The sequence below is a fragment of the Dromaius novaehollandiae genome, chromosome 17 (assembly GCF_036370855.1).
Source record: "Dromaius novaehollandiae isolate bDroNov1 chromosome 17, bDroNov1.hap1, whole genome shotgun sequence".
Classification (NCBI taxonomy): Eukaryota; Metazoa; Chordata; class Aves; order Casuariiformes; family Dromaiidae; genus Dromaius; species Dromaius novaehollandiae.
The window spans coordinates 4760032-4785768 of record NC_088114.1 but is presented as its reverse complement, the minus strand read 5'-3'; the positions used below and the strand labels follow the sequence as shown (position 1 = coordinate 4785768).

Genomic DNA, 25737 nt, shown 5'->3' with positions numbered 1-25737 from the left:
AGATGCCTTGCACTGGAACAAGAAGCAGCCCCACTCCCCGCAAAGGCATCCCGTCTTCGTGCCCATGAGCTCGTCTTGATCTTCGTTTGCCTTTGACTGTGTCATAAAACACAGTTGTCCCAGGTGTTCGGCGAACATCTGGTTGCTTCAAGCACAGAGCGCTATTCCCTGGTATAACCCCTGGTTGTCCAGCGAGCTGACGCCTTTATTTCTGGTCTCTTCCAGCAGACTGCAAATTGTTTATAATCGGCAGCCGTCCTTTAAGAGCGGTTCAACTTTTGCATTGCAGTGTGATGAGGAAATAAGCTGGTTGCCTCCATGGCCCTGCTCCCCCGCAGCGGGAAGGGGGACCGTGAGCCCGGGGCTCCCCGCCACCCCGCGTGGTTTGATAGCACCCGTCTGAGCCGTGCGGCGAAGGCAGGGCCGAGCCACACTTGCTCCTTCATCCCTCTGGCCCGGGTTCACAGCACAGACTGCGCTAGCGAGTCGGAGGCAGCCTCATCTCCCCCGCGCTGGAGACGGATGCCGGACGGCAGCACGCGGGATCACGGCACTGAGCCCGGCTCCCAGCCGCTGTGCAGAGCCGCAGGGACTGTGCCGGGGAAGAAGGCTCTGCTGAGGAAGAGTGTGAGCAAGGGGAGCCAAGAAGAAGGTCGATTCACCTCCATGCTTGTTTATCTCCAGCCTGTTTTCAAGCTAGACTTGAGAGGTGATAGGCTAAAAAGGCAGAGAAATGTTTGCTTTAATCTCAGTGAGGGTTTTGGCAAGGTCACTGTAAATCACCCCCTTTTCCTGCCCTGTCGTGGTCCCTGATGCAGAGCGGGGGCTTTGGGGGCAGAGGCAGCGTTGCCCCAGGTGCACAGGGAGCACTTTGCCGTGCCCTCGGCCCGGGAGCTGGGTGCTGCACTAATCCCAGTGACCGCTGTTGGATTTAGGTACCGCTTTGCTGCTCGCTGAGACAGGCAGGAGCGCTGAACGCCGGCTCTCCTGGGCGGTGACCTCCACGGCGGTCCCAGCTGGCAGCGAGCTTCTGAGGAGGCGATGGGGAGAGCTGCTAACCCGGACAGCTTTCCTCCCTGCTGCATTTTAGGCATCTGAGTAAAACGGATGCAAACCGAGGCAGCAAAATTAAGGCTTTTTTTTTTTTTGGTTTAGGAATTCTGCACCCCTCTTGTGCCTGGATCACTCTGAACACAATCCACTTTGCGCTCTGGCAGCTCGGTCCCACTCGCGCGCTGTCTCTTACATCAGCTCTCCCCCCGTCCGCAGGGACCGCACGTCCGTGGGGCACCTTGGCTGCCACTTAGCAAGCTGTTCCCTTTCCGTTTCCCTTGCAGAAAAGCCAGTGCATTTCTCGTCCATCGCAGAGGCTCAGAAGCTAAGCGCCGAGCAGACGGCTGCCTCGTGCTGGCCTCCTGTCCTGTCCTACCCTCGGGATGTGATAAAAACCTCTCCCCAGGCGGAGCCCCACTTGTTTCAGTACAACCCTCCAGGCAAGTGGAAGCCGTCCCTCTGCACGGCGTGCCTGCGCTGTCTGTCGTGGCCCGAGGCTGAGCACAGATGCTGCGACTGCAGCCAGCATCACAGCTCCCTCCCTTAAATCAGCGCAGCCCTTCTCTTCTTGGGTAAGAGAAGAGGCTTCAACAGAAGCCCGCTAACCCCCCTGGTTTTGCCTCGCGTGGAGCAGCCTGCCTCGCCGCAGTGCCGAGGTGGGGCCTGCGAGGTCCGAGGAGGGCCACCTGCGTCTCCTGGGTCTAGTCGGGGAACATGCTTCATCCCAGAAAGGATGTGTGGGTGCTCCCTGGGCCGTCCTGGTGCAAAGCTGCCCAGGTTTGCCCCCACCCTGCTGTCCCTCCCCAGCTGGAGGGCACAGAAGTTGGGTGCAGAACATCCTCGAGCTGCAGAAGGGAAGAGGCAGTAATTTAAGCTATTCCGGTTTGCAAAGCGATGATGCAGCTCGGGTCCCAATCCAGAGTCACAGCCAGCTGGTTTCCCATATTCGTCCCTTGCTTGCTCACTCACTTTCCCTTTCTCGCTCCTAGTGTACGTGCTGCTGCTTCGTCTCTCCTCGGCCTTGCTAACGCTGTGTTTCCCACGCAGGACACCCGATCCCGCTAAACTTGCATGAGAGTTCTCGGTCAGGGCTGCAAAGACTGACGAGCATCTCGAACCCCCCGCCCCTCATCTCCTCCACCAAGCATCCCTCTGTGCTGGAGAGACCCGTCGGGTCCATTTCCCAGGTAAGAGGGCAGGGCCGAGCCGCAGAGACCCCCCCGCTCGCAGGGGGCTGGGAGCCGCGTCCTGACCTCTCCTCTTGTGTCCCAGGGCATGCCCATTCAGCTCCACACCCCGTACAGCTCCGAGCACGCAAAGGTTCCCGTTGGCTCCATCACCATGGGCCTGCCGCTGACCATGGATCCCAAGAAACTGGGTAAGGAACTGGGAGGCAAATGAGGTCTTGCACGCTTCAAGAGCCGCGGGGAGGGCGTTTGCGGGCTGCTCTTTGGCTGGCCAGCCCGTCCGCGATGGCTTCGGAACACCCCCAGTGTGGCAGGAGGCCGGGGAGCCTGGTGGCACCGTGCTGGTCCCAGGTGCTGGGGGTATCTCGGTGAGACAGACCTTCTCCCTGCCCGAATCCAGCCTGGGCAGCAGAGCCCTTACGAGGGTTGGCTGCATCCAGCGTCGCCCCGCAGCCGGCCCGCGTGGTGGGGAGCTGCCCATCGCGGCCTGGACGAGCCACCGTGGCCCAGTGCGTGTCGCTCGGGGAAAGGGGGAGCGCGGTAAAAGCCAAGGAAGTGCAGAAGGAAGCAGACCTGATAAGAGGATGAAAGGATTAGTCAGTCAAGAGAGTAGAGATGGAGGGAGCTAAATTCGTGCAGCATAGGGAAGCGGCAACTCTGTCAGGAGCACATCCCGGGCTATAAATACCCTCCGGCTAAGGCTGTGATTGAAGGAAGGAAATATATTGCGTTCTCCCAGGCTGGTAGGATAAAGAGTAAATGGCCTGAAGTGAACAAAGAAAGTGTTTAGTCTGCAGATTTGGAAGCATTTCTTAACAGCACGAGGAGTTGGGCAAGGGTCTGAGGTTGCAGGGAGGAATCCGGGTCCCGCGCGAGGAGGGATCAGCGTGTGCTCCGGAGCGGCCGCCGCGCCGGCCTCCCGCTTCGCTGCCCCTTTGCGGCAGCGGTGGAAGAGGCTCTTGGCCGGCAGCGTGGCCCTGCGCGAGGACACGCTCTCCCTTCCCCTCGGCTCCCCGGGGCCGACGTGGCGGGTCAGCGGAGCCGGTCGCTGGTCCTGCCTGCGCCTGGGGCCGGGATGCGATGCCTGCAGGGGAGGCAGCCCCAGGCCCCGCGCGGCGCTGGCCTTTCCGGAGGCTCTGGCAGTGCTGCGTGGTGGTCGTGGTGGTCCTCGGCCCTTTCCAACGCCACCTCCCCGCCGGTGCCAAAGGGGGGCCAGGAGCACCCGCCCAGCTGGCCTCGCCGCGGCTCGCCCGCAGTGCCCTCGCCGGGGCGCGAGCCGGGAGCCGCCTTTCTTTATCACCTGCGTCTGTGCGCTCTGCCGACCGTGACGGCAGCCAGCGTAGCTGAGGTCGTCCCCGCGCTGCCCGTCCGCGGCGGCGAGCACGAGGCGGGCGAGGAGGTGCAAACCTCCAGCCGGGGCAGGCTCGAGCCCCGAGCAGCGGCCGCAAAAGCCACGGAGAGCGGCTAAGGCTGAGAGCCGGCGGGCCGTGGCCCACGCCGCGGCTGACTGCTACGTGGTTAATGTTTTCCAGTGCCTTTTCCTGGAGTAAAGCAGGAACAACTCTCTCCCAGAAGCCAGGCCAACCAGCCGGAAAGTCTGGTTATGCAGCCGGCCCCGGAGGGCTCCATCCTGCGGGGTGAGTGCGGAGCCGGGCGCGGGGGACGGCACGGCGAGGCGGGAGGGAGGGATGCTGCCCTGCGCGGTGCTGCCAAGCGCGGCGGGCGCTGCTGCCGGCTGCGCCTGCCCAGTAATTTCTAATTTGATTTCTGGGTTTCTGCCCGGCTGAAGGTGCCTCTTTCCCCCTGCTCTCCTGATGGCCGGATTCCCAGAGAGGGTGGCTGGATAGGTCTGTAAAATATCTCAAATGGATGCCAAGATGTTTCTAGCTGTCTCCCAGAATCAAGGCCTCGGGCGTCGATGCTGGCGGAAATTTTCTGTTTTTATGTTTAAGGGGCACCTCACAATCTGCTGCTGAAGACAGCAAAGCTAGACCTGTTTAAATGCCATTAATTGATTTTCAGGCTCTTCACTGTTACTGCTGCAGCTGGGCAGGGACCACATTTCATTTAAATCTAGCCCTCCCATTTTTCTTTCCCCATAGCTAAGAAGAAGAAAACAAGTGCACGAGTCTTGCTTTTAAGTGCAAATTCTGGTTTGTGAAACCCCCGGCTAATGCAGTCAGATGCAGGAAGTGTGGCGGATTGGCACCGACCCAGGGCAGATAACACGCGAGTGAACTCAAACCACCCCGAGCTGCATCTCTTTGGAGATCTGCTCTGATCGTATCAGGAGAGGCTGACACAGGCTGTCCTTTCTCCTGGGCCTATAAATCTGCCCAGCCTGTTCGTGAAGGCAGCAGGGAGATGGTGGCCTCAAAATAACCGCAGAACATTATTTCCGCCTTCTTGCTCCAGGCTCAGCAAGACGGGGTCCCTCGGGGGACGTGGTGGGAAGGGCCATGCAAGACATTGGATTTAGCCTGAAAGCTCGTGCAGGGCTTCCCCTACTTGCACCTCGGCTTGCTAGAGGTTGGGTTGAACCTTTGCGGCTTGGCCATGGGCGCTCTCCACTCTGCAGGATTTTGGGCTGAGTGACAAATCCGGCCACCAACTCGCTGGCTTTGTGTCTTCCAGGCACTTCCCTGGGCCCTGCCTCGGGAGGGAGCATCACCAAGGGAACGCCCACGTCCCGGCCCCCTCCGGAGTCGCCCATCACGTACCGAGGGTCCATCACGCATGTAAGTCCCTTGGCTCTGGCCATGATGTCTGGGGGGTGTTGGGCGCTGCGGCTTGCGTCGCCGGGTTTGCGGGGCGCGCCGGGTGCGTGCCGCGGGGGCTGAGAGCACGGCACCGCGCGTTGCTCCCTTCCCTCCGAGCCGTGAGAGCCCCGCGGCGAGCTCGGCCGAGGGCTCTGGGCACCAGGGCTGCACAACCGGGGCAGAGCGGGAGACCTCGGTGGGGAGGTGGATTTGCTCCGGGCTGCAGCTGGAGCCGTTGCAAACAGCCCCAGCCCCGTTTGGCACGAGCCGCGTCCCGGCCCCAGCCCCGTGCCGTTAGCCGAGCCGGCAGAAGAGCAGGGCTCAGCAGGAAGCGCTGCGGAGAGTTACAGCACGTCCGAAACCCCCTCTGCTTTAAGTGGCTGCCGGGAACACAGGCAAAAGCAGCTCCAAATGGCCTTGGGAAAACAATCTTGCCAACGCAGGAGAGCGAAGAGGAGACGGGTGGAGGGCCCGGTCCAGGCGGAGGAAAGGGGGAGGCTGCAAGGTGCATGTAAGGTAACGAGGTCTCCCGCCAGTGCCGAGCACGCCGTGCTGTAGGTCCTGCCCAAAGGCTCTCTCGAGCAGGAAGATACTTTGGCTTTAATCTGCACCATCCATCTTCGGAAGAGCAGCTGGCAAGCAGGCGATAGTTTTTGCGGTGTGAGTTATTGCTCATCTGGTAACAGAGTGGAGAGCATAAAAAAAAGAAAAATCTGTGTCCTGTGGGGATTTTATCTGGCCATCATTCAGATACTTAAAGCCACTTGCACTCAGATTTTTGCCTGCCTCCCACAGGGAGGGTGAGCATGTTCCCCTTGGCCTTGGGGACCTGAACCGAAGTCTTGGGTCAGAGCAAAGGCTCATCTTGCCTGGCACCCTGCATCCAACAGCTGCCAGGAGCGGATGCTTGAGGACTGTAAATAACCCAGCAGAGCAAACGCGTGCTCCATCCCCTCGTGTGCCCCTCCAGCAGCCATGGCAAGCGATGGGTGAGCGTGACGGTCAGAAGATGAGCAGCGTTTGTTTAGACCCTGGTTTGCACCCAACTAATTAATCCGTCTAGAGCTCCTTTGGCTTGGGAACGAGGTACCAGCCGTAGCCCAGGCCGCCCTGTTGCTCCATGCCTGCGGCTGCCCCGACGGCCTGCCTCCCTCTCCTCCCGCTCGGGAGGAGCCCCCGTTCCCGCAGCAGCTCCCGGTACCATAGCTGATATTTGATCTCAGATTAGTCATCCAGTTCGCAGAAGGCAGATCTTGAATATATGCTCTCTGCTCTGAAGCCATCTGTCATCACTTGCTTTCAAATCCCCTCTGAGCACGTCCGCGGAAGGAAGGCGACTTACCTGGCGCTGGGAAAGCCGGGCTGGGAAAGCCAGGACCGGGTGTACCGCGAGCGCGAACAGTCGGAGCATCCCCGCGGCCGCAGCAGGGTCTGGGGGCGGCTGGCGCTCGGACGGACACAGAGCAGAGACGTCTCCGAGTTGGGGCGAGGAAATAGTCTGTCCCCAAGCGTTGGCGTGACCTCGAAACGCCCGCGAAGCCGTGGGCAGCCCTGGCGCCTGCCTGGTATCCCCTGGTGCCAGCAGCAGCCTCTGCACGGGAGCGAGAACGCGCCTGCTCCGGACGTGCCCTCTCCTGCCCAGTTTAGCCCTGGGGCTGCCGGGGGCCGGCAAGCGCCTCTCGGGGCTGCACGGGGCTCTGGGCGTTCAGCCCCGTGGGCCGGCGGGGTTCGACTCCCGGGGCAATCGAGAGCTTCGTTTTGGCAGCCTCCTCCCCGTGCACTGCCTGTGGCGGGGTGGGGGACCAGACCGGTCGCCCCCGCCCCCCCCGACGGAGTCCGGCCGGGTCTGCAGCAGCAGCCTTGGGCAGGCCGTGGTGGCCGCGGGGGTGCTGACCACCAGCGAGGTCCTCAAGGACATCGGCTCCGGCTGGTCTGAAGGGGAGGTGGGGGGCAGATGCCGGGCCCTCCCCGCAGACCTGGCAGGTGGAAGCAAGCCGGGTAGTTTACTCTGAAAAGCGCAGGGAAGAAGAGGGGCAGGGAGTTGCTGCTCCGGGCTCCCCGGGGCGAGTGTGGCCATCGCTGCACAGTGCAGGGGCCGCGGCGCTGGCGCCTGCGGGCAGCCGAGCCGGGCTGGCCGGGCTCCTCGCCCCCCTCGAGCCGGTGCCTGCCGTCTCCGCGCTGTCCTCACCCCCCCGCCTCTTCCCAGCAACCTTACACAAATCACGTACCTTTTTACCGCTCATCGTTATTGTCCTCATCAATAATTAAGCTGCAACTTTCTCGCTGCTGGCCGCGGCAGGAAGCGGAGGCCGGGCGCGCTCTCCCCGCCGCCCGGCCTCCCTTTTGGAACAGAGTGTTCCTGTGTGCGCGAGCGCCTGCTTGCTTAATTGCTTGTGACACTGTTAAATATGGATCTTGGTGGCTTTCCAAGGGCACCCCAGCAGAAGTGCTGTACAAAGGAACCATTACCAGGATAATCGGAGAAGACAGCCCCAGCAGAGCAGAGAAAGTGAGAGAGGATGCCATGCCCAAAGGACATGTCATCTACGAAGGGAAGAAAGGCCACGTGCTCTCCTACGACGGTAAGTCTGTGTCCCCTGCCTTTGCAGGCCAGGTGCCGGGGGGATGCACGGCGGCGGTTGGGATTCGGGAGCGGTTTGAGGAAGGGCTGGCGTGGGGCAGCTCGGCCTGGCCCGGCCGTGGGGCGGCCCGCTGCCTTCCTGGTGCCGTGGGGGGTCAGGTCCCTGGGTCCTGTCCGTGACCCTGCTCCGTTGATTTGGGGACTGAGGAGCTGGTGAGGGTAGAGGAGCAGAGGAAGAGGTGTCGCCTTGGCCCCTAGCACGCCTGGGAGCAGGAGAGCATCCAGAGGGGTGCGAGAGGACCCCCATGGTCGGGCTCAAGGTGATGCCCATGAGATGGAGGTGAATTTGGTGTACAGGCTTATTCGGACATCAGACTTTCTGCGTGCAGCGTCTCTGCCTCGGGCACCCTGCAGCCGGTCCCTGCTGCCCTGCAGGAAGCCTCCTGGGGCACAGCAGCACCGTGCCTCGGTTTCCCTGTGGCACAAGGGAGCTTGGAGCTGCCTGTTCCCCAGGACCTCAGGATCCCGGCATAACCAGAGCTGCGTGGGGTGCTCAGTGTCCTTTCTGTGTGACCGGTGTGACAGACAGCCTCGACCGGCACAGTGCTGATGAGCAGAGCCAGGAGGAAGCAGGCAGCATCCCGTACTTTCCCCTCCTCTTCCTCGGCCAGCGGAGGTGAGCAGCACGTCCGGGCTGGAGGAGATGGAGGCCATCCCAGTCGCGGAGCCATCTGCTTGCAGGGTTACGGCTGGGGGTCCTGTGCCTCCTGCTGCTGGTGACTTATCCCAGGCCTCAGGAAGGACCGCGCTGGTGCAGTGCAACGTGGCTTGAGCTGCGCTGAGAACGGGTAGTGAGTCAGCCCGGGCTCCTCCAGACCCCGCCACGACGGCGTCGGGGGGCCTCGCGTGTGGTCTGCCTTATCCCAGGAGTTCTGCTGCAGTATCTGCAGCTATGGGAGGGGGCAAGGCCGTTCCCTCGTCCAGCAAGGAGCCTGTGGGATGCGTTTGGCCTCTTGCCAGCTGCTATGGCCTGTTGCCCAGAGGTGCTGAGGACCCCAAGGGACCTGCCCAGCGCCCCGTCCGCATGCAGCGCAGACTGCCCTCTGCATGGTTGGCGTCACTTATTAACCAGGCTGACCCCGCCGTCTGGACGGAGAACAGCACAAGGATAGCGCTACCAAAGCAAACACGGGGTAACTGCCTGCAAGCGAGCCTGACGTCCGGGCTCTTCTCCAGAGGGCTGTGGAAAGACCCGAAAGCTGTGCTGCAGCTCGCACCCCTGCTGTACGGTAACGCGCTCCCTCGGTCCCCGCCGAGGCGGCCTCGCCGCGGTCGCAGCATCAGCATGCAGGCACCAGCTGTTACTGCCCGCTCTGCGCCTGCTCCTCGGATAGCAGCGCTGGCCATAAAAGCCTCTCTGCAAGCCCTGGTGGCTTCCATTAGAGATAAGCAGATGTTCATCTCCAGTGAAGCTAGAAATGACTTCTCCGTGCTCTCCTTTCGCTGTGTGCTGGGTCAGGCAGCTCCAGGCTGCAGCTGCCTTTGGCAGGGAGCCCGGCTCCTCTTCGCCCAGAGCAGGACGAGGAAGGGCTGAGTTATGGACATCACCTCCTGACAGCCCCTGTCTTCTTGGGGCTCTTGGCCCCAGGGCCTTGGTGTAAAAGGGGCCAGATACCAGAGCGTGCTTTGGCATGCGTGTGAAGAGCCGTCCAGCAGAGATGTGTCACGTCTGTTCCGAGTTGAACTTCGAGATGACTAAGGACCAGATCCTAATCTCGGTTGCATCCACCTACCTCAGCAGGTATCTCTCAGATCAGCTGCCGTGCTGCATGCCTGTGGCCTCCCCGGAGCCGCGGCGTCCCTCCTTGTTAACCCGCAAGGAGAAAGCCAAACAGGGGAAGTCCTCGCAGTCCCTCCCCAGTGCCTTGGCCGTGGGCACCGGGCACTCTGCGTTAGCCCCGCGGCGTTGTGCCCTCCGGGGTGGTGCAGAGCTCGCCCAGCCCGGCATTGCTGCGGGGCCGCAGGGACCTTCGGGGCCGGGGTCGAGGCCCGCTGCGGCTGTGCCTCCCGCCCGCCGCCTGGAAGCCGGCTCGTCCCCTGCCTGCCCGCCTTTGCTGTCAACTCTCCCCCCGATAAGAAGTGTCGCTCCAGGAGGCTTGTGTCAGCGTGCCCTTTGGGACGGTTGGCAGGATTCATCCCGGGGAGAAGGCAGGAAGATTTTTTGGGACTTGTTTGTGCAACGAGCTATTTTAATCTCCCGCGCCTGGGCTGGGAGTCGACCGAGGCTGATCTCCGAAGCGGTGCCACCACGGGGAGAGGCGGGGAAGGCTCCCAGGCAGGCGAGGGCTGGCGTGACGCTGGCCGCCCGTGCCTGGAGCCGGGCGCTGAGCTGCGGTCCCCCTCGGGGCGACGGAAGGAAACCTGAAGACCGAAGTCCTTCCCGTTGCACGTCACCGTGCGTCCCGCTGCGGGTCCTGTCCCACGGGCGGCCGCGGCCCTCGGAGCGGTGCGGCCCCCCACCCCGGGCGGTCTCCTGCAGAGCGCCAGCCGTCCCTGGCGCGGGAGACAAGCTGGGTGCTGCCTGGCACCTCCCGGCCTGCTTCCCACCACGCGTGTCCTTGCCTTGGGTCCGGCTCGTCCTTGAGATGACGAGCGCGTTCGCGGCGCTGCCGGAGGTGACTGGAGGCCCGGGAAGGGCTGGGTGTCCCCATCCCGCCGGGATGGTGCCGTAGCCCCGGGAGAGGGGCCCGCTAACCCCGGGGCTGCCTCTGCGTGGAGGGGAGCTGTGAGATGTGATGTGGTTCCTCTGCAAGGTATCACGCTCTCTTTTCTCCACCAGCTTCCCCTGATGTGAGGCGTGGGCTGGAGGGCTAAGGGCATCCCGTCCTTGAGATCCCAAATCGTTGGTGGGATCCTGGCAGCGAGGGACGGAGCCGTCGCACCCTCCAGGGCGCTCGCTCCAGGGCTCTGCCTCTGCTAAAGGAGAGCTTTCCCCGACACCCAGCCCAGTCCCCCCGTTAGACCCTGAGCCCATCGCTCCTTGTCCTACCCCTGCAGACGGGGATGAAGAATTAATTCCTTCCTCTCCGTGGCAGCCTTTCACACGCTCGCTAGCATTTATTGCGTCCCAGAGTAATCTCGGCTGCTTCTGCAGACTAGCTGGCTCTGCTGGCCATCCCCTTTCCCCGGCGCAGCGCTGGGAAGGCTTCAAATCTGGAAGCGAAAGAGTTAAAAGATTAAATAAATAAATAAATAAAATTAAAAGACTGAAATTGTTGGTGATTATGAATTTTGGCAGGCGGAAAAAAAATTGCAAATTCTTTAGTGTCATGAGGGTGCTTAAAATAAAAGGGCTGTAATGAGATGAGATCCTGTAGCATGTGCAAGCTGAATTGTGCTAGATTGGTTATTCTCATTCCGCCTGTGATTGCTGATGGCTTGTGCAAGGCAAGGGACATGTTTGCGGAGCGATTTCCTTTCTGTTTGGTCTCCCTCCTCCCGTGCACCCTCCTCCTGCTTCCCGGCGGCACAAAGCGGGCCCGGGACCGTGTTCCCTTCTGCAGAAGGGCTGCTGGCGGCAGATGTGCCGTGACGACAGAGTGCAGGAGCGTCACCCCCTTCCTGTGCCTCGGGGTGCTTGGCTGCTTCCCGAACGTCGCCCGCGGATTTCTCCCACTGAATGAGTCCGAGGCGGCGGCTCAGGGACAGATCCACCTCCTGTTTCCCAGAACATATCCCAAACCCTTTTTGGGCTGAGTGGGTGCTGATTGTGGAAACTGGTGGTGGGTGTGAGGTTGTAATAATTCCATTTCATTAATTACTGGTTTTGCAGAAGAGAACTTTTGTTCCCAGTTCTCCATGATGGAAATCATGTTTTTAACTTCTCCATTTTCTCTAATTGTATAACCCACATTCTCTGCCCCTGAAAGAAGAGGATCAGGGCACTAGCATTTCTTGGCAGGCGAGACCAGGCCAGGGATAACAGGCAGAAGCGTTTATCTCTCCAAGCCAACATCATAGCTTGGAGCTCGTTACATAAACACGGGGCATTCAGCTGGATCAGAAAGTGCCTGGTAGATTCACAGCTTGCAGCACACGATGGAGGGAATTGGACTGCAGTGGCGGGATGGATTTGGCACAGCGGACCCGAAGCGGCACGGCTTTTCAGGCCACGGAGCAGGCTGTGCCGGGCAGCCCATCGCTTAGGGAGAGCATGGCGTAGCCTGGCACAGGCAGGGCTGTGCTGGCAGGGAGGTGGGGGCTGTAACTCAGGAGAACTCGTCCGCCTTGGTTTGCGTAGGAATCCGTTTCAGGTTTGGAAGAGGCCGTGCTCCGTGGCCTGCAGCGAGGCTGGTGCTTGCTCCGACAGCCCTGTTTTGATGCAGGGACTTTTCACTGTCTGTCCCAGACATGCACACTCGTTGCTGTTTCAAAGGAATTTATTTTCTCTGCTTTGCTTCACCCCCCTCTATTGCCTGTTTTTCTCACCCAGGGAGTGTCTCAGCAAATGTTAAGACTGGACAACATCCCGAGCAGTAGGTGTCTAGCAGAAATCAAAACAAACAGAAAAAAATCCCCAGAATCACAGGGCCAAGTTCAGTGGGAATTGCAGCTACTTACACCAGAGCTGAGCTTGCTCCGTGATGTCTCACTGCCTACATCTGGCCAGCAAGTGGGAGGAAGGGAGTTGGGCAGGGTGGATGCTCCTACCCAAGTAGGAGGAACAGGACGTGGAATTTGAGGCAAGCGGGGAGGAGAGAAGACATCAGATGAATTACTTGGAAGCCAACCTTGTACGATATTACTTGCAATGCCAAACAGTGGCTGTTGCTCAGATAGGATCTGATCTTTCAGCAAAATATGCAAGCAAGAGTAAACGCCCTCCTTCAGCAAGTCCTGGCTTTCCATGAGTCTGATGTTGTCTCTCTGCGTTCCCTTTCCCAGGTGGTGTTGCTGCTTCTCAGTGTCCCAAAGAAGATAGCAGGAGCTCAGGAGCTTCGCATGAGACCACGGGAACCAAGCGAACCTACGATATGATGGAGGGGAGGATCAGCAGGGGCTTATCAGCCCGTGATCCATTATCTGCCAGCATTGAAGGTGGGTCTGGGTGAAACTTTTCACCAGTGCCGTCAGTAGTGACAGGCAGAAACCCCATCTTATCTCTGGTCTACTTTATGCATCTTTCCATGTCTATAGTCTTATCATTAGGATGTACCATAAGGTGCCACCTAACTACTGTTAGCTAGTGTTAGTTAATTACTGTAACAGCGGTGAGGCACATCCCATGGTGCGTCCTAACAGGACAGCGTCTGAGCAGCATGGGAAAACAAGGGATACACACTGGCCCATTTGCCTTTGGTTTCTGACCTAGTATTCCAGTTTCAGGATTACAAAAAAAGGAAACACATTTAAAAAAGAGAAATTAAGTCATTTAGAAATTGTTAATTTTTTTTTTCCACTGTCCCAGGATCCTCTGGTAGCACTGTTATTGTGTGTTATATTGTGTGCTGTGTTGTGTGTTGTATTGTGAATGGACTTCTGTGTCACAGCCCAACGTTTCCTCTTGGATCTGTTCTAGGTCTAATGGGTCGAGCGATCCCTCCAGACCGACATAGTCCTCATAACCTAAAGGAACAGCATCACATCCGGGGCTCAATAACACAAGGTAATGCCAGCAAGCAGAACAAGGTCACAGCCAGAGGTAGTGTGTGAAAAGAGCTATGCCACTGATGTTCTCACACATGTGGCCCCTCATTTGTCAGGTTAGAGCAGGAGGAACCAAACACAGACATGTCGTGGTCCAACTGCAGATCTCTGCAGCCTCGGTTCTGCGGTCAGAGAGAGATTTTGAGTCTTGCTCAGCTTCTACCTAACTCAGCTCTCACTGAAGTCAGGGGTAAAATTGCCAGCTACTCACGTGAAGGCAGATTTAGAGTAGTGCAAAATGGTCCAGAAACTGGCAGTAGAAGTGAGGGAGTCCTGTTGCATTAGTGATGTAGCTGCTGTGTGTGCTCCACTGGGTACTGGTCTCCGAGCTCTGTGCGTTAGCTAGAGATCCACTTGGCCTCAGCATCCCCCAGGGACTGAGCCCAGTGTCTGGCTGGGGAGTCACCCCGCTGCATCGTCTTCTTGGGGGGGTTGCAGGAATACCTCGGTCCTATGTGGAGGCCCATGAGGACTACCTCAGAAGAGAAGCCAAACAGCTCAAGAGGGAAAACACTCCACCAAGGGACTTATCTGATGCCTACAAGGTCAGGCCTCACGAGGGCCTTACTCCCCTGAAAATGAAACCAGCCCATGAAGGCCTGGTTGCCACGGTGAAAGAAGCAGGAAGATCAATCCACGAGATTCCCAGGGAGGAGCTGAGGCGGACACCGGACATCTCTCTGACCAGGCCTCTGAAGGAAGGCTCTATCACACAGGTGAGTGTGGAGCAAGCAGCATGTGGCACGTAGCACCACGGGTGTGATTGGTCCTGCTCAAGCTGTCGCCCTTGCACAGACCCTGGGGGACCATTCCCAAGTTAAAAGGAGAGAAGAGAGGGCTTCTGAAGTTGCAAATGTGTCACTGGTCATAATTTAGAGTCTGCTTGGATACATGTTCTCCTTTCCTATCCTTCCCTATCCTTCCCCAGCAGATAAACACAAAACTCAGGGGAGTGAGCTCAGCCCCTCCTTGGCATGTTAAAAAAGCGATGCTCCATCCACGCACACATGGTCAAGAGGCCACATTTGGCTCTTGTTCAAGGCCAGAGTCAACCCAGTGCCCTCGGCAGTTGTCACTGTGGATATACACAGTCTTGGCCTCTTCCCTTTATGGGCAACCCAGCAAGGCTATTATATGGGGTGAAGCGTGGCATGCTGTCTCATGTTGGGCTTCAAATATTTGGAGGGTTCCCATGGCACCTGGTAGTTCTACCTCATTTCACAGCGTGTGTAGGAGAGAGGCGTGATGGGCACAGACAGCCTTTGGCAGTGACTCATCTTCATCTTGCTGGGGCACAGCAAGGCGTGCAAAATGAGCACCCCACCCTGCCCTGCTCGGTGCAGTCCTGTTATCTCTGCTGCACTGAGGGCTGTTGCCATTTGACAAGCAAACTGATGTTGCTGATGTACGGGGCCCACTGAACTAGGAAGCGCAAGTCCTGTTGAAAGTTGTTGGGATGTGACCACTGCATCGCCTTCCGCTCTGTGCCCCTTTGACCTCCCCTCTGCCTTGTGTCCCCAGGGTACCCCACTGAAGTATGACAGCAGCTCTTCCTCAGCAAGTACCAAAAAGCATGACGTCCGGTCCATCATTGGCAGTCCTGGGAGGACTTTTCACTCTGTGCACTCGCTGGACGTCATGCAAGACCCCAGGAATCTGGAGAGAGCTTATGAAGAGAGCCTGAAAAACAGGCCAAGCCCGGTGACAAACTCGGGAGGCTCGATCGCCAGAGGGGCTCCCGTGATTGTGCCTGAGCCAGGAAAGCCGCACCAAAGTGCCCTTGCCTACGAGGACCACCAGGCAGGGCACGGCACGGCGTTCGGCAGCCATTTGCACAGAGGGTCTCCAGTCTCCACGAGGGAATCCACGCCACGGCAACACGAAGGTACTTTCAACCCCTTTATTTGATGCTAAGATTTAAAGCGAGCCGAACGAGCAGGATGCGCAGGAAGTCGCTGTTGACTCCTCCTGTACCTGATCGGTTCCCGGCAGGTGCCCGCCTAACCCGTTCTCTGCAGCACCCAGCAGCCACCTGCACCCCGCGGCTGCAGGCTGACTCACGGGAGCTGGGGCCGTCGCCAGGGATGGTTGGGGCTCAGCGCCCTTCCTGTGGGAGCTGCAGCAGTAGCTCCGTGTCTGCACTGGAATAACTGAAAGGAGAATTCAGCCTTGGCTTGTGAAGCTGATGCTTTTTAGAAAGCATCTTCTGTGTCCTAGCTTTGATGCAGGGCACCCCAGTTTGTAAAGGCAGGCAGGAAAGCAGCGCTTGGTGCACTAGTTCGGGCGATTTTTCACCTTCTTTTCACCAGGCTGGTGAGTGTTTGCCTACCTTGCGAGTTCATGCCTCATCTGTCATCTCAGCACCCACGTTCCTCTCCTCCAGGAACATCTAAACCCTTCTAAGCTAGTAGATCCAGGCAGTTTGGCTGGCTTCTGGGATCTGCCATCTCCCCAGGCCGGTCTGCCTGGGCTCGGCAGGGTCTTCCTGCTCCTCTTGGTGTTGGTCATCTCCTGTCCCCAGAGCCAGAGCTGGGGCTGCTGGGGACCAGGCATGTCTGGCTGTGCTCTGGTCTGGGGATCTGCAGTGCCTGGTGAGATGCACTCAGCAGAACCAGAGCACAGACCAAAAAACTCTCTTTATGGCGTATTTGTGAGCAGGATCAGTACAGAATCCAGTCCATAAAACACCCTTGTCCCATGTCCTGCTGCCTCCCAGCTCCCAGGGGTTTGTAAACCTCGCTCACAGCACATTTATTTCAACAGTTACCCCCACACACATCCTCTTCTTGTCCCACCAGGACCCCAGGGTTTAGGAGGCCTTAGGCAGCGTGAGGCATCACCTCTCTCCATCTCCAGCCACTCTGGTTCTCCAGCCGCGGTTGCCAGTCTCTGGCATGGCTGGAGCAGGAGGGTGGCCCAGCCACGGCCACTGTGAGCGTGGTCTCTCCCTCTTGGGGTCCGTGCCAGCAGACTGTTAGCTAGCTGGTAGCTGCAGCAGCCTGTGAGCACTGCTGGCCATGAGCCAGTGGCAGTGCTTCGGGATGATTCGCATCACCCACCTGCAAATCCCTGTCCTAGACCAAGGTTCTTGCATGATTTGGGGGCTGCAACGTAAGATGCTGCAGTCTGCCCAAAGCCAAGGCCAGAACCTGCCTCCTGCGAGAGGAACGTGAGATTGGGCTGTGCAGCGCAGTGCTTGGCCCAAGCCACCTCCGAGCCGCAAGCAGCACAGAGCTTCTCTCCATAAAGCCTCCAGCACTTGCTCGCCGCTGGCCAGCTGTGGGTTGGCCAAGCGTTAGCACGGCAGTTCTCTGCCTGGATCTTGCGGTCGGCATGTCCTGTTGCTGCAGTCTCTGTCGTGTTTCTGGTTAAGGCAGTTATTCCCACCAAGAAAGGAGCTGCATTTTGGGGAAGCTTGCCGTTGCTTGGTGGCTCTTGGAGATCTGCACATATGGTGAACATGCTGTTCTGACGCTGGGGAGGCAACACCCAGGCTGCGGGGAGATTTCTCAGGGGAAAACTCAAATGTTTCTGTAAAGCGCCAGCGGGAAAGCAGAATCCTGCTTGTCTCGAGATCACGGGGTTTTGGGGTGCGAAGGATCTGCAGAGGCCGCGGAGTCTCTAAAGAGGAGTCCCTGTATTGTGGGTCAAAGTTGGAAGGGAGCTTTTCCAAGTCTGTTAAACCTTCCTTCTGCCTCTGCAGTAGGCTCGATTTTTTTCCTTCAGCGGCCATGCCAAGTCACTGAGGTCTGTGAAAGGAGAGGGAGTGGCGGTTCGCATAACCCGTGTTGTAGCCATGGTTATTTGGAAGTCAACAACGGGGCTGGATTTTTCTGCGTGCGTACAAGGGGATGGAAGCACCCCCCTGCAGCGAGTGCAGGAAAGCCGGGCAGGGCGAGCGCCCAGGGCCGGCTGGGCAAGGGCTGGGGAACCGCCTCGCCGCGTCTGCTGTCCCTCTGCCTGTCTGCGGAGCCGGGGCTTTCGTGCACCTCCCTGGCTGGTGGAAAAGATGGGCTGGCTTGAATTTTTTTCCAAATTGGTGGGTTCGTTTCTGGGCCGTTTGGTGCAGGAGGTGCACGTTCACGCCATTTCAGGGCGGCTGTCTGCATCCGCTGCTCCCCCCAGCCCGCTGGTAGGGCGCGTGGACCGGTGACGCTCGTCCCAGGCGGGGTGGGAAGGGCCGCCGGAGCCCGGCTCGGGCTGGTTGAGCCGAGGGAAGGCCCTGACGTTCTTCCAGCCTCCTCTCCGCCGGTTGTGAAAGAGCTGACGGCCACAGAGGGCGGCTGGTGTTTGAACCCTTTGGGAGTTTCTGGGGTCCCTCGGTCGGCCCCGCGGCACTAACCTCTCCGTTGCCGGCGTGCGGAGGGCGCGGAGCCGGCCCCGCCGTGGGGTGCTCGCGCAGGCCAGGACGGGCTTGTCTGGCGGATCGTCCGGCACGTCGCAGCTCTCGCTGGGCTCCCTGCGAGGGAGTATTTTCAAGCTGTGCACAGAGAAACGCAACCCCAAGGTCAGCGAGCTTAAACTCAGTGTGCCGCCGGGGTCTGGGCCACCCCTGGGAAATGCGGAGGGGTCCTAGACAGGAGGAGCTTGAAAGCTGCTGTGCAAGAACAGGGCTGCATATTGCCTCCCACCAGGGACGGGGGGACAGATCGGCCGCTGTCTGTCCCCCCTCTCGTGCAAATGCTGCGCGGGAGAGCCGTCCCCGGGGCACACGCGCTCCCTGCACAGGCTTCGTGGGAGTGACGTTCCCGGTGCTGCTGCTAGCAAAGACGGAGTCGCCTGGCCTGTTGCACCTCGTACCTCTGCCCTGTCCCTCTCCTTTGGTCCCTTGGGAGGTGGCAGGCGAGGGCAGGATGTCAGAGGTCCCCTCGAGGTCAGCGGGAGCTGTGGGTGCCCCTCGGGGCCGCGGCGCTCGGCTTCTCTGACTCATTTCCTTCTGCTTGCCGCAGGGAGCATCACTGCCGGGAAGCCGGTGTCCCAGGACAGAAAGATCACCCCCACGTCACGAGAGCTCACCAACTCCAAGTCTCCGCACGCGCCGGTGGCCGAGCACCACCACCCCATCTCCCCGTACGAGCACCTGCTCCGGGGCGTGAGCGGCGTCGACCTGTACCGGGGCCACATCCCGCTGGCCTTCGACCCCGCCGCCATCCCCAGGGGAATCCAACTGGAAGCAGGTACTTTCTGGACCAGGTTACGGTGGGTTTGGGATTGCTTTTTCCTCGATAAGCTTCAAAAGGCTGAGGTTGTGCCAGGCAAAAGCGTTGCTTTCAGTTTGGCCATGGTGGATCTGGCTTTAAGCCCTGCTTTATCCAAACTATCCCCCACAGGAGATAGTTTGGATTTTTATTGATGTAACAGGGGATCAGTGTGGCCCTTCTCCTCTTTAAGCTGTGTAATGAGGCGCAGCCAAACGTGCCGTCATGGGCTTTGCAGCAGTCTGCTTTGCCCAAGCAGCGCCAGGAGACTCATCAAAACCAGGCTGCTTTAATTGCGACTCACCTCCGGAGCTGCGTCTGCAGCGCTCTCCTTGCCCGGTTGCCTCTGTGTCCTGACCAAGTGTTTCCAGCAAACGCTGAGCCTCTGCCAAGTGCGCAGTTTAAGGCCCTGAGACAGCAAAAAGAAAAGCCCTTCTGGCTTCCTCCGCCCCCAGGCTCGTGAAAGCCGATGTTCCCAAAGGCAGGGCCTGCCAGCCGCGGGCCAGGTGGACGGGCTTCTGCGTTTGCTGAATCAGGCATCCGGTGTCTCTGAACGTGTCCCCTGTCAGCATGGGCAGCCTCCACGTTCCCCCCACGTCAGGCCCTGCCTGCTGTCTCCCAGAAACCGATCTCCAGGGAAACCCACTTTGTTTCTGCGTCTTTGTCCCTCCCAGCTGCTGCTTACTACCTGCCGAGGCATCTGGCTCCGAGCCCCACGTACCCCCACCTCTACCCCCCGTACCTCATCCGGGGGTACCCCGACACGGCCGCCATGGAGAACCGACAGACCATCATCAACGACTACATCACCTCCCAGCAGATGCACCACAACGCCGCAGCCACGGCCATGGCGCAGCGGGCGGACATGCTGCGCGGCTTGTCGCCCCGGGAACCCTCGCTGGCTCTCAACTATGCAGCAGGTCCTCCAAGCACGTCACTGTTTTGGGGGGTTTGGTGGCATTTTTGTATTTTGAGAGGCGGCTGGGTCGGACCCAGAGGTCGGACCTGGGTCGGACCCAGAGGTACCAGCTTGTTGCCTGCTCCGAAGCTGCGGCCGGGTCCAAGGGCCAAGCCAGCAGCATGGAGTCACCCAGTGGTGAAGGAGCGGCATCACTTGGCAGCTTTGGGGAGGAGGATTGCTGCTCTTTTCGGTGTCTTTAATTTCTCGAGGCTCCTTGCATGCAGATCTGGCAGAGGGCTGCAAGTCAACCAGCATCTGAAGTACTCCACGGTGCTGGGGGCCCCCTCAAGAGCTGCCGGGAGAAGGGCTCCTCTTGCTCGGCTCTTGCAGCCCGAGCGGGCGGCCAGGGCAGCGAGCTGCTGCTGCAGAGCCCGTCGGGGAGCCGACGCAGGCTCTCGGCCCGGGTGGCTGTGTCGGCTGGGGATCCGATAGCGTTTCTGGCAGGCATGGCATGCGCTAGCCGGATCCTGCCTCCCCGGATTCGCCCCCAGCCTGGCTGTGTTATTGATTTCTGCTTCCTGTCCTAAGCTGACAATTAGATTTGCTGCAGGCATCCAAACAGCTGTTGGACCCCCCTCCAAAAAGGGCTGTTGGGAGTTGGGGGCAGGAAGTAATTCCTGGCTCCTCGAGGGTCTCCGGGGATGTGCAGCTCTGCAGCTCCGTGCCAGCAGGGCTGCTCGGCCGGGCTGTCACGGAGCGCTGCACGCTAACCGCGGCTCTGCCCTGCTCTTCCGCAGCCCTCGGGCCCTGGTGGGAGAGGAGCAGGACTGGCAGCAGGAGCCTCAGACACCAATGAAAATGAGCGGGTTGGAGCTGGGAGAAATGGCAAAAGAGAGAAAAAAACAGATCGGTACAGTTGGCAGCTGGGTCACAGGATGTGGGACCAAATCAGAGTCCCGTAAAACACAGTAAGAAAGCTGAAGGGAAGGAGCCAAACTGCAGAGCTGCTTCTGCCTTTTGCAGCCTGTGATGGGTATCCATCCTGGGGGGAGTAAACCCCACGGCAGGGAGGGCTTCCCAGCCTGGCCCTTCTGGCCTTCGAAGGTTAAAAAAAACCCAAAACTGTTCCTAGTATTATGTGTGGCTTTTTGCAAAAGACACAGAGCTTGCTTGCAGGGTTACATGCCCAAACGCGCTGTGTGAGTTACATTCCTCCTGTCTTTTCAGCCTGCAGAGCAGCGGTTAGTCTGGGGCTGGCTGGGAGGAACTGCAGCCGATGCTGGCTGGAGCCCTCTCGCTCTGCGTGGACAGATCTTGGCATTCCTCCTCCCCAGCGAGCCATTGAAAATCAGGTCCCTTTTGGTGCAGTCGGACGGATGAAATTAAAAACAGTCTGTCTGGAGACGGAGGGGAACATATGACACCTGTTACAAAGCATCTCTGGGGAGGGTGAAAAAAAAAAAAGATGATTCCCTGTGCTGAATCGTTCCCAGCAGCTGGACATGCTGTATTTGCCCAAGGAGCATCCCCTCCCCTCGCAAACAGGACTGGGGTCTCTGCGTGTGCTGGCACCTCTCACTCCGCGCCAGAGCAGTGGGATGGGTCGACCTTCCCAAGCATCGCTGCCCGCTCCGACGTGGCCAAGCCGCAGCAGCTCAGTGTCATCCTGACAGTCCTCTCGCTTCTCTCTCCAGGCATCATCGACCTGTCCCAAGTGCCACACCTGCCTGTCCTCGTGCCCCCTACCCCCGGTACCTCCGCCACCTCCATGGACCGCATCACCTACATCCCCGGCCCTCCCCAGACCTTCAGCAGCCGACACAGCAGCTCCCCACTCTCCCCAGGTAACGCCAGCAGGTTGCTTTTTCCATAGAAAAATGGTCGGGCAGGAGTCCCTTAAATTATTCAGGATCATAAGCTCAGCATGCCAGCACAGATCAGGGAGCCCAGATTCATTCATATTGGTGGATCAAACCTTTGGCTCCCTCAGACCAGATCCTTCTGGGTCATGCTGAGTTTGCTCGTTGGAGTATTCCTTGCTTTTCTCCTGTCTGCCCTGAAGTGACAGCTAGCAAACAGTTTTGTGTAAAGGTTGTACCCAGGAGAAGGTGCCAGAATAGCTATTGTGTGACTTGCTTGGGCTTTGCCACACTGGTTTTCCTGGTCTGTCGTCCTCTAGGTGACCTTGGATGGAGTCGTTGCTTATCAGCTCCATAGACAAATTGATCTGAAGAGCAGGCAGTGCTCGCTGCCAGGGAATTGCTCTGCCTGCAGACCTTTCACTGCCTTTTGGTTTGGTTTCAGGAGGCCCCACACACATGACCAAACAGTCGGGATCATCGGTGTCTGAGCGGGAACGGGATCGGGAGCGTGAACGTGAGAGGGAGCGCGAGAAGTCCATCCTAGCATCCACCACTGTGGAGCATGCACCTATCTGGAGACCAGGTAGGCTGGGGAGGAGCCCAGCACGACTTGTCAGGGCCAGTACTGGGTGGAAGCGGGGTTGGGACTGTAACCAGAAGGGCTGAAGAAGTCCTTAACTGTGTCTGCCCCCAGGTACGGAGCAGTCCAGCAGCCGTTCGTCCTCGCACTCTCACAGCCACCAGCACTCTCCCGTCTCCCCCCGCACCCATGAGACCATCCAGCAGCGCCCCAGTGTGCTCCACAACACGAGCATGAAGATCATCTCCTCGGAGAACCCCACCCCTTCCGTCCTGCGGTAGGTCCCCCACTAAGGTCGCTGCCGCTTGCCGAGACCTCCGCGCTGCGGCCAGCCGTGGCAGTTAGTTAATGAGCATTGGTTCATGCACCACTGGGACTGAGTGAGGGTATTTTGGCCTTCGATCTCAGGGAGAGCAGGACCGAAGCTTGCAAAAAAGTTGTGATGGGGAGAGGCAGATTTTGGTATGCCTTTCCTTGGCTTTATCTGGTGGCTTTAACTACTACCACAAAAGAAAGCAGGAATGTTTGAGGGCTGTCTGTGACCAAATACAGATATTGCTCCTTTTATTGAAGGTTTCCTTCTTCTGGGATTATTAAGGTCTCTGGGACTTGTTCCATGGTTTTTGTTCTCTCTGGCTGATTCATCCTGGCCACAGCAATTACCCCATGGCCAGCTATCGCAGGGGACACCTGGGTGGCGGAGACTCAGTCTGAGCCCTCGTCACCTGCTCCAGTGTGGGCCAACTCAACACTCAGGAGGTCTGTGAGGACCTTGGACGGACAGGGCTAATACCTTGGGCTCTGGGGGATGGGTAGCAGCAGTTCCCTTTCGCCACTTGGTTCCCTTACCTTTGCCTCTTTTTCTTTTGCCTTGAAGATCCTCGTCCACCACTACCACGTCGCCGATCCGCTCTGCAGGCTTCCCCTCAGCCTCCACGCTGCGCTCCTCCATTGGGGCGGTGGACAGCTATGCAGCCATGATGGACCCGGCCGTCCTACAGAAAGAGGCCTCGAGGGCCCGAGAAGCCAAGGTAGAACGTCCCCAGACTGACAACAACATATTCACCTCAAAGCTGCCCGCTGGGGCCAACCTAGAACAGTCGCCTTCACCTATTAAAGCCATGGAGTCGAGGCCTTTACCCGCCTCCGGGCCCGGTTCTTCTCATCACTATAGCAGAGGACAGGGGAAAAGCCAACAGCACCACCACTCTCTGGACCAGCAGCACACAGCCTCGGGCCCTGAGCAGCACAGCAGAGAAAAGAGTCAAAGTAAACCCTTTTCAATGCAGGAACAGGAGCTCCGAGCACTCGGTAAGACCACCACGACAGCGGCCAACTTCATAGATGTGATTATCATGCGTCAAATTTCTTGCGATAAGGGGCAGCGAGAAAGAGGCTCGCTAAATAACAACTCCACTAGTGATGGTAAGAAATTGGAGGGGAGGGGCGAGAGAGCGAATCTGTGGCCTGAAACCAATTTTATTTTGTTATTTCTTATTTTTAGTTGCACGCTTTGGCTGTGGGCTTCGTCAGCTCCCCAAGCGTGTTTGTCCCTCTGCTTCCCAGTTGTTACATTATTCCAGGCTTTTTATTTGTGTGTGTTTTAGGGATCTTCCCTTCTCCCACCCTCTTTTAATTTTTTCCATTGCCAAGTCTTGTTTTGCAAATGTCATTCAATTCCTGGTATTGCTTTTCACGGACAATAGCAATTTGCTAATTCTGATTTCCCCATAATTAGAAATTCCCAGGCAGTCTGTAAGAAACAGTTGTGGGTAATAAATCACATGAGCGAAGAGGAGAGCGTGACAGGGCCGCTGGCCATCAGACAGGCACATCCCCGCTCGCAGTCGTGCCTTTGCGCATGCAGGGTCTCAGAGTGCTTTGCAGGCTGCTGAAGGGTGGAGCTCTGATGGGATACCCTCACTTAGGGTCCCTGGCAGTGGATGTGGGATGAGAGGGAAATGTGGACAGGGAGGTTCAGGGATCGCTTAACCCAGCCATGCTCTGCAACTGTTGCCAGAGCAGATCACAATAACCACTCGATAGTGATCCTGCGTACAACACAAAAGTGGTGGGATAAGTTTTTCCAGAAGGTGCAGGAAGGGAATTGGATTCAGGGTCTGGGTTAATTGTGATGGCACAGCTCTGGGGAGAGTTATGGGCTTCACCCGGAGCATTCATCCAGACTCCCCGTGAGTGTGTAGAAGCAGCAGACAGCTGCGGTGATTTAACGGGGCACCTTCTTCAAGTTGGAGCATCTGCCAGCGTCTACCATGGCCATCAGCACTGAGTGTCACCACCAAATCTCCCTTCCTATAACACAGTAGGAAAGAACATGGAAAACACATGGAAAGGGCATGGCAGTGTGGTCTGGGGGAGGAGAGCTGCTCTTCCTTGCACTTCCCAATCCGCTCATCCCACTGCTTGTTGATGTCTTCGTGTCCCCAGCATTTCTAACGGAGGTCCAGGGCCCAGGACGTGCCTCTGGCCATGGACACGTTGCCCAGCTTAGCTTTTCCTGTACATTTTTTCCTGACGTTAGTGCTTTCTCCAGCTAAATGTTAACCACGCCGAGGAAGAGGGGCTTCTCTTCGATCCGTGAGCTGAATGCAGGGGTCTTGCATTCCCCAGGACTTGTTAATTTTTGGTGCCTGAGAGGTCGTGCCAGAGAGGGTGGCTTCCCCGACGTGCGAGGTCGGTGGGTCAGGGCAGCCGCGACTGAGTCTGCGCTGGGGACTGGGGCCCCTCAGTCAGCGCCGTGGGTCGCCTGCCAGATCCGCCTCAAATTGGCAGTTTCTAGGAATTCACATTTAGGAGGTTAAAGGCCTGTTGAGACGAAAGTCGTAAGTGTTACCAAACTTCCTTAGCTGGAGAGAGGCAGCGTATCTCTCCCTCACTGTAAACTGTTGGACTTGGGGTTTAGGGAGTCCAGGACACCTGGGCCCTTTGCCCCTAGTCTGTAGAAGCACAGCCTGTCTGTGCCTCGGTTTTCTCTCTCTGCCGAAGTTGGTGATGGTCCATCATTCCAGCTCGGCCTGTTTCGATGCAGCTTGGGGCACACCAAGGGCTCAAAAGGCAGAGAAAGGTCAAGGAGCCTTTTTGTCCCCCGACGTGTCACTGGTGTCTTTGGAGCAGGATCTGGAGTCTGAAGGACCTGGTGTCCAATTTTCAAATCACTGATGTTGGCTGCGTTGGCCTTTGGGCTTTTCTTTGTAAAGCACTTTGAGGTCTCCCTTGCAGCCCACCTCCCCTCACGCAGGGGATCACTTTCCCCCCTGTCGTGGCCTTGTTTCTATTTTTCCGTGTGTCACTCCGGGAGGGAGAGGGGCCGAGCACAGGGCTACCCTGGAGGGGCTGAGTTTGGTGCTGGGTCTCGCGCTGTCACTGTGAGCCGCGGCGTTCCCAGCTCCGTGGGGAACGCGATGTTCTCATGGATGTCACCAGAAGGCAAGGTCAGAGGTGGCCTGGGGGTCCCCGCTCTGCGAGCAGGCGCTCCCACGGCTGCTGCGAGGGTGGATACGCCTCGTGCCTGTCGCACGCTGCCCCGTCCTCTCTGCTCCTCCGGAGCCACGTCTGTTCCTCGCGATTTCGCCTGCCAGGTCTTCCCTGACCTCTTCATTCCCCCCTTTGCGGAACATGAGATTCCTCCCGCAAGCAGCCACGCTTGGGAAGAGCAAAGGGAGCCCCGGCGTAAAGGCCCTTCTTCCCCTTCCCCAGGCTTCCACGGTGGCTACAGCCCGGACCGCCTCGAGGCCGTGAGTCCCGTGAGCTCGCCCAGCCTGGCCCACGAGAAGGGGCCCAAGCTGCTGCCGGACCCGGAGAAGGGGCACGCAGAGCACGACCTGCGGCAGAAGCAGCCAGGTGAGGGTTGGCGCCGCGGCGGGGACTGCCCGGCTCTCCGTGCCCCGGT

General features: G+C 58.7%; 1 protein-coding gene across 12 annotated transcripts in view; it reads left to right on the top strand.

Moving 5' to 3' along the window:
• NCOR2 (nuclear receptor corepressor 2) overlaps positions 1-25737 on the top strand; it is a 272197-nt gene that overhangs the window by 232145 nt on the left and 14315 nt on the right. For all 12 annotated transcript variants that reach the window (XM_064522029.1, XM_064522028.1, XM_064522027.1 and 9 more), the window contains 17 exons: positions 1338-1493; positions 2101-2240; positions 2326-2431; positions 3773-3877; positions 4875-4978; positions 7431-7581; positions 12525-12677; positions 13159-13245; positions 13725-14002; positions 14808-15171; positions 18236-18463; positions 19159-19404; positions 21080-21229; positions 21690-21830; positions 21942-22104; positions 22705-23138; positions 25545-25688. In XM_064522029.1, coding sequence (XP_064378099.1) covers positions 1338-1493; positions 2101-2240; positions 2326-2431; positions 3773-3877; positions 4875-4978; positions 7431-7581; positions 12525-12677; positions 13159-13245; positions 13725-14002; positions 14808-15171; positions 18236-18463; positions 19159-19404; positions 21080-21229; positions 21690-21830; positions 21942-22104; positions 22705-23138; positions 25545-25688 — 3150 coding nt within the window. The remainder of the gene's footprint in view (positions 1-1337; positions 1494-2100; positions 2241-2325; positions 2432-3772; positions 3878-4874; positions 4979-7430; positions 7582-12524; positions 12678-13158; positions 13246-13724; positions 14003-14807; positions 15172-18235; positions 18464-19158; positions 19405-21079; positions 21230-21689; positions 21831-21941; positions 22105-22704; positions 23139-25544; positions 25689-25737) is intronic.